At 37.1% G+C, this 8,312-nt stretch overlaps 1 protein-coding gene across 4 annotated transcripts in view; it reads right to left on the reverse strand.

Moving 5' to 3' along the window:
- Window positions 1-8,312, reverse strand: part of PKN2 (protein kinase N2) — a 162,306-nt gene that overhangs the window by 9,772 nt on the left and 144,222 nt on the right. For all 4 annotated transcript variants that reach the window (XM_011956066.1, XM_011956068.1, XM_011956065.1 and 1 more), the window contains 2 exons: window positions 5,063-5,125; window positions 2,744-2,820 (listed from right to left, as the gene is read on the reverse strand). In XM_011956066.1, the coding sequence (XP_011811456.1) occupies window positions 2,744-2,820; window positions 5,063-5,125 (140 nt within the window). The remainder of the gene's footprint in view (window positions 1-2,743; window positions 2,821-5,062; window positions 5,126-8,312) is intronic.

The raw sequence follows: 8,312 nt of genomic DNA on the forward strand, positions 1-8,312 counted from the left end.
AAATAAATAAATAAATAAATTAAGAATAATTAGGTATGCATATATAGAGACTACAAAATAGAAATGAATTTGTATGTCTATGAACCAAGACTTGAAGGGCACAATTAGATACATTAGCACACTGGAGTGGAGAAATTTTTTTTGGCAAAATTTCTTTAACACTATCATAATGATTTTTATTTTCTTCAATAAAATATTATTTTAAAAAACAGTGATATAGTATTAATATTTATACGAGTTGTGCACCAGCCTTTTAGTAACTTGGCCAAAACTAGGAAAAAGTTAATTAACAAAGAAATAGAACTCATGTTTCTTACAGACTGGTAAAGCTCCATGGAAGTGGTTAATATCAGGCTCTAGATTAATAAATACCTGGTTTAAGTTCCAGTTCTGTCATTTGTTAACTGTGAGAGGTTGGGAAAGTTGTCTAACATCAAAGCCTAGGTTTCTTCATCTGTATATGAGGGTTAATAATACCATCTACCAGTGTGGAATGATAAGACAAGGAAGACTCAGAAGGGTAAGGAGGTGGGAGCGGGGTGGATGATGAGAAATAACTTAATGGGTACAGTGTATGTTATTTGGGTGATGAGTATCCTAAAAGCCCTGATTTCACCACTATGCAATTTACGCATGTAACAAAATTGCACTTGTACCCCATAAATTTATACAAATAAAAATAAAATAAAAAATAAAATATTTCCTTCAAAAAAACTATCTACCTTCATACGATTGTTATAAATTACAGGAGATATGCATATGAAGCATTTGGCAAAATTCTTGGCATATGGTAAGCACTCAAAAGTTGTTAGTTATATTATTATAATCTACTAAATATGTTTTTAGGATAATGCATTAAGAAGTCTGGTTATTCAACACACATATTTTCTGTACCTTTTATGTTCTAGGCACCTGTGTCAAGTAGCGGGAACACAAAAATGAGAGTTAGACATGGTTCTTTAAGGGGTTTACAGGAGACTGGAGGAAAATGGATATTTATTGATAATTTTATAATAACAAGGGAAGAGCAAGATAATGTAGAATAGTGAAGAAGGGCTCTTAAAGCAGAGTTCGGAGTTGGGGTAGTAAAAGGGAATCTCTGGTAATTTGCCTGTAGAGGTTACACTTGAGTTGAATGAGAAGGATGTGCAGATCTTACTCAGCAAATAGAGTTGGGATGGGTGACAGTGCTAGAGAGACACAGACTACAAGCAATTCATTGTTGCTGGAGCAAAAAGTACTAAACAGAGAGCAGCAAGAGATGAGGCCAGAGAGGAAGGAAGGCAGGCAGATCAGGAAGGGCACTCTATGTCACCTTATCTTAGCCACTGAAGAGTTTTCAGCAGGTGTGTGCCATGGTCCGATCTGTATTTACATGGACTCCTTAAACAATTCAGCAATTACATGGCAGATTGATTTGGGATAGAAAAAGACTAGAAATAGGAACAATTAGGAGATTATTATACCTGTCTTGTCAAAACAAGATGATGGCTAGCAGGAGTTGATTGGAAATGATAGATTTCAGAAATATTCAGGAGGTTAAGTGGCAGTAGAATTTTTTGAGTAACTACATATGGAAAGTAGAGAACAGGATAGAACGCAAGATAATTCCTTGCTTTCAGATTGAAGACTGAGGGGATTGTGGTACCAACAACCAGACTACCTGAGGAAAATAAGTGATTTTTGTTTGGGTAGTGTTTGAGGTGTCTCTTCACTGTTCAGGCAGAGCTGTCTAGTAGATAGTTGAATACATATCTTTGGAATCCATATGAAAGGAAATAATAGATTTAAGAGTCATTAGGATATAGCTGCTAGTCAAAAAACTGCAGTGAAGAGCAGCTGGCTAAGGAGAGATGCTGAGAAACAAAAGCATTTAGATCAACAGTGTCCAATAAAAAGAAGCCCAGTTAAAGAAAAAAACTGACTTGATTCAGCAATTATGTCAGTGGGTATGTGATGGGCATATATCTACAGAGTTCATTCATTTATTCGTCCAGCTACTTATTAATCAAACACTCACTGAATACTTAAGACGTACCATTCCCTGTGTTATGTACTATGGAAACAAAGCTAAACAGCAAACAGAAGCCAGCAGTGCAGACGGAGATAGGCAATGTTAGTACTAGTAAACAGAAAGAACTATGTCCTTTTTTTTATAGTTGGAGAAGTAAGACTCAAAGAGATCAAAACTAAGTTTTCCAAAGACAAACAGCAAATAGTGGCAAAGCCATGATTCAAACCTAAAACTCTCTGGTTCCTAAGCCCATGATCTTTATCCTTTCTTATGTTACCTGATTCAAATTTCCCCAATTTACTTATTTACTTTTGAATATACAAAAAACATACCTGAGATACCTATCTCTATTTATTTTCTATTTTTAAATGTTTCCAGTTTTAAGAAGCTGGAAGTAAATTATCAGGCCTATGAAATTCACTGTGTACAGTCTCACCGGAATAAACGATTTTGGTGCTTAAGCAATACTTCCTTAAAGTAGTGACAAAATTATTAATCAGGCAGAGAAGCTTACTATGATTTCTATACATCTAACCTTATTTGTATTCACAGAACAAATTCTTAATGTGATAATTAGGTTATATAAGCAATGTCTTCATTATATCTACAATGTCTTAATGAAGAATAAAGTTAAAAGTACAGTTTGTTTTCCATAGACAAACTTGAAAACTACTGATGCATAAAGAAACAGTAATTTATCAGAAAAGAAACTTAAAAACATTCAATTACCTTCTTTGCAAAGACCAAAATCAGCAATTTTCACAAAGCCCTCTGTATCTAGCAATAAGTTATCCAATTTCAAATCTCTGTTCAGGATAAAAAGATACAGTATGAAAAAAAAAAAAAGAAATCAGTAGGTTATACAGTTAAAAAAATAATTTCAACTGGAACTGTACTTTCTCTTTATTAAAAATGGGATTTCCAAGTTATGATTTAAGTTTTAAATACGATATCACATTGTTTTCTTTCTTTTAGTAAGCTTATGGCTCTATATAAGGTAGCTTATGAGAAATTATTCTCCTGTTACATAAAAAAGGAAGAATGTATTTAATTTGTTATTTGTGATAATCTAACTTAATCCACTTTTTTTTTTTCTTTTGAGATGGAGTCTCACTTTGTCACCCAGGCTGGAGTGCAATGGCATGGTCTCAGCTCATTGCAACCTCCGCCTCCCAGGTACAAGCGATTCTCCTGCCTCAGCCTTCCAAGTAGCTGGGACTACAGGCGTGTGCCACCACATACGGCTAATTTTTGTATTTTTATTAGAGAGGGGGTTTCACTATGTTGGCCAGGCTGGTCTTGAACTCCTGACCTTCTGATCTGCTGGCCTTGGCCTCCCCAAGTGCTGGGATTACAGGCATGAGACACCACACCCAGCCCTTTTTTTTTCTTTTTTTAAAGACAAGAGTCTCGTTCTGTCACCCAGGCTGGTGTGCACTGGTGTGATCTCGGCTCACTGCAACCTCCACTTTCCAGGTTCAAGCAATTCTTGTAGTAGAGATGGGTTTTCACCATGTTGGCCAGGCTGGTCTCGAACTCCTGACCTCAGGTGATCCACCTGCCTCAGCCTTCAAAAGTGCTGGGATTACAGGCATGAGCCACTGCGCCTGGCCAACTTAATCTAGTTTTAAAGTTTGCTTATATACCATCCATAAGAAAGAATTGTAAAGCTAACAGTATTAATAAGGCATCAGAGGGCAGGTTTCATCTTCTGAAAGAATAAGAGAAAGCTATCCATCCATACTAATTGATTACAAATTAGGCAAATTGACAATATTTTATCCATTTTGTTCAATTTATTTTTTATTTTTGTGATACAAGGTACTCACTCTGTTGTCTAAGTGGGGTGCAGTAGCATAATCATGGCTCACTGCAGCCTTGACCTCCCAGGCTCAAGCAATTCCCCCACCTCAGCCTCCTGAGTAGCCCAGATACAGGCAGATATCATCACTCCTGGCTGATTTTCAGATTTTTTTGTAGAGATAGAATACCACTATGTTGCCCAGGCTGGTCTCAAACTCCTAGACTGAAGCAGTCCTTCCACCTTGGCCTCCCCAAATGCTGGGGTTACACGTTTGAGCCACTGAGCCCAGGAAATATTTTATCTGTTAGGTAAAACAGAACTTTATCGTGAAAACATCATTAGAACCTTACCCGACTGGGCGCGGCAGCTCACAACTGTAATCTTAGCACTTTGAGAGGCTGAGGCGGGTAGTCACCTGAGGTCAGGAGTTTCAAGACCAGCCTGGCCAACACGGTGAAACTCTGTCTATACTAAAAATACAAAAGTTAGCTGGGCATGGTGGTGGGCACCTGTAATTCCAGGTACTCAGGAGGCTGAGGAAGGAGAATTGCTTGAACCCGGGAGGCAGAGGTTGCCATGAGCCGAGATTGTGCATTGCTCTCCAGCCTGGGCGAAAAGAGTGAATGTCTCACAAAAAAAAAAAAAAAAAAAAAGAAAAAAAAAAACAACTTAAATAATCCAATGTTTATAGTCTTCTAATTCTGACTAGTCTTCTCATATCTGCTTGGTTTTGGGCAGTGAGTGCTAGTCAAAGTGTGGTTCACAGACTAGCTGCTGGGCCACGAATTACAGAGATCAGCTACATCACCAATACACTATTTAGTTCAGTTGACAATAAGGCTTCGTAATGAGGGAAGCAGTGTGATGTTTTACACTCTAACACAAGCTACTTGTCTCATCATGGACACGTTTTTAGCAGTATTGGCCTATGGAGGTTTTTTGCAATGAGTCGTTTGAATGCTAAATATTCACTAGGATGAATATTGTTGAGAAATGCACTATCATGGACCAACTCATAATTTGACTATTTTAATTAGAAAATGTGCTATGGATTAGGAAACAAAAAGTTCATCATATAATCATAGTGCTAACCACATGTCTTTCAAAATTGGGGTTTGACTTATCAGATGAAGGAGAAAACTAAGAAGCTGGTTAAACATAAAATGTTTAAGAAAAACAAAACACTATCTTTAATTCTAAATCACACCAAAGCAAGCATTAGAAAAAATTAAAAATTAACTTACCTATAAACAATTTTGTGTTCATGTAAATACTGCAACCCAAGAACTACACAAGCAGCATAAAATCTGTTTGAAGAATTAAATCAATAGGAGTTTAATAAATTTTATTGCTCTTGAATCCCAGCTTATATGTTTATACTTCAAAGCAGACCTATCATTAATTTATTTCACAAATTTTTTTTTAGTCCTCACTATGTATCACACATTGTGCTAGATATTAGGGGTAAAATTTAAAAATGAGAAAAGTACAGTTTTGACAATTAAAGCCATTAACTTTGCCTAGTGGAGTCACTGAGAACTGCAGAGGGGACATTTGATCTGGTTTTGCAGGAGGAATTACAATATACCATAAGGACAAAGGACAGTGTGACAGGCAGAAGTTTTGTGGGGGAAAAATACTTACCTGAGAGAAAAAAGAAATAGAGGTGCAAAAGGCGTTAACACGTTTGATAACAAGTAAGTCTGGTGTGGCTGAAGTAAAGGATGGGTGTATCTGAGGAAGAAGTAGGAGATTAGGCTGGAAAGATAACCTGGGTGAAGGACCTTGAATGTCATATTATGGATACTGAAATCTTTTCTCTTAGTGACAGAGAATCAAACCATTTTAATCAGAGGAGAATGATGGCATTTGTTTTCTGGTAGCAATGGGAAGGATGGAGAAGTAGGTAGAGATCCAGAGGAAAAAAGAACAGATAAGGCTTTTATCCTAGTTTAGATGAAAAGATCATGATAACATCTACTGTAGTGGCAACAGAGATACAGATTCACAAGAACTTAAAAATTAGCATGACAGAAGGTGGTATCCCATTACAGGATAAGGAAGTGGGAAGAGCTACAGGTAACTTGCAAGGTTTCCATCTTAGTAGAATGAATGGATAAAAGAAACATAGAGGTAGCCAAGGTTTTGTGACAAAACTAAGTTTGGCATTTGACAGGTTGACTTTGTCTGTGGAGCAGGTGATGATATGTAAAAGCTGGGTATATGGGTTTGGACCTCAGAAACCCTGGGCCGAGAGAGACTAATAATTCTTGAGTCACAGGACCATGTTTGTCTTTTTCAGTTTTTATCCTAAGTTCATAGCATAATGCCTGATATACATGATAGGCTTATTGAACAAGGAGGAAATAAATGAATAGATTAAAAAATGCAAATGTCTTCAGCGTAGAATAGCCTATAAACAGACACTTAGGATAATTAATTTTTAATTATAAAAGTAATAACATGAATATTTTCTCTATAAAACATATAATACGCTTCTCTCCAAAGTACACTATTTCATCCATCTATCTCCATCTCACCTCATTCCACTGCCGTTCATACAGATAATAATTCTTGTTACTAACATTATTCCAAACTTTCAGAATATATTTACATTCACATGTAGATAATATAGCTATGTTTTATATTTACCTATTTTTATTAAAAATGGGTAAGTTTTATTTATTTATTTAATTTTGTTTCTTGAGATGGAGTTTTGCTCTTGTTGCCCAGGCCAGAGTGCAATGGTGAGATCTCAGTTCACCGCAACCTCTGCCTCCCGAGTACCTGGGAATGTAGGCATGTGCCACCATGCCCGGTTAATTTTGTATTTTTAGTAGAGACGGGGCTTCTCCACGTGGTCAGGCTGGTCTTGAACTTCTGACCTCAGGTGATCCGCTCACCTCAGCCTCCTAAAGTGCTGTGATTACAGGAGTGAGCCACTGTGCCTGGCATTTTTATTTTTTTTTTTTTCTCTCTCTCTCTCTATATATATTTTTTGGTTTCTGAAAGGATTTGTTTATTTACTTTTAAATTATACTTTAAGTTCTGGGATACATGTGCAGAACGTGCAGGTTTGTTACATAGGTATACACGTGCCATGGTGGTTTGCTGCACCCATCAACCTGTCATCTGCATTAGGAATTTCTCCTGCTATCCCTTAACTCCGATAGGCCCCGGTGTGTGATGTTCCCGTCCCTGTGTCCATATGTTCTCATTGTTCAACTCCCACTTATGAGTGAGAACATGTGGTGTTTGGTTTTCTGTGTTAGTTTGCTGAGAATGATGGTTTCCAGCTTCATCCATGTCCTGAAAAGGATATGAACTCGTTTTTTATCGCTGCATAGTATTTCATGGTATATATGTGACACATTTTCTTTATGCAGTGTATCATTGATGGGCCTTTGGGTTGGTTCCAAGTCCTTGCTATTGTGAACAGTGTTCCAATAAACATACGTGTGCATGTGTCTTTACAGAATGATTTATAATCCTTTGGGTATATACCAAGTAATGGGATGGCTGGGTCAAACGGTATTTCTAGTTCTAGATTCTTGAGGAATTACCACACTGTATTCCACAATGGTTGAACTAATTTACACTCCCACCAACAGTGTAAAAGTATTCCTATTTCTCCACATCCTCTTCAGCATCTGTTGTTCCCTGACTTTTTAATGATCGCCATTCTAACTGGTGTGAGATGGCATCTCATTGTGGTTTTGATTTGCATTTCTCTAATGACCAGTGATGATGAGCTTTTTTTCATGTTTTTTGGATAAATGTCTTGAGAAGTGTCTTTTCATATCTTTCGCCTACTTTTTGATGGGGTTGTTTTTTCTCTTGTAAATTTGTTTAAGTTTCTTGCAGATTCTGGATATTAGCCCTTTGTCAGATGGATAGATTGCAAAATTTTTCTCCCATTCTGTAGGTTGCCTGTTCACTCTGATGACAGTTTCTTTTGCTGTGCAGAAGCTCTTTAGTTTAATCAGGTCACATTTGTCAATTTTGGCTGTTGCCAACGCTTTTGGTGTTTTAGTCAAGTCTTTGCCCGTGCCTATGTCCTGAATGGTACTGCCTAGGTTTTCTTCTAGGGTTTTTATGGTTTTGAGTCTTATGTTTAAGTCTTTAATCCATCTTTGGTTAACTTTTGTATAAGGTGTAAGGAAGGGGTCCAGTTTCAGTTCCCCACATATGGCTACATATGGCCACATATGGCTAGTTTTTCCAACACCATTTATTAAATAGGGAATCCTTTCCCTGTTACTTGTTTTTGTTAGGTTTCTCAAAGATGAGATGGTTGTAGATATGTGGCATTATTTCTGAGGCCTCGGTTTTGTTCCATTGGTCTATATATCTGTTTTGGTACCAGTACCATGGTATTTTGGTTACTGCAGTCTTGTAGTACAGTTTGAAGTCAGGTAGCGTGATGCCTCCAACTTTGCTCTTTTTGCTTAGCATTGTCTTGGCTATACGGGCTCTTTTTTGGTTCCATATGAA

This window comes from Colobus angolensis, unplaced genomic scaffold, assembly GCF_000951035.1.
Source record: "Colobus angolensis palliatus isolate OR3802 unplaced genomic scaffold, Cang.pa_1.0 Scaffold41, whole genome shotgun sequence".
Lineage (NCBI taxonomy): Eukaryota > Metazoa > Chordata > Mammalia > Primates > Cercopithecidae > Colobus > Colobus angolensis.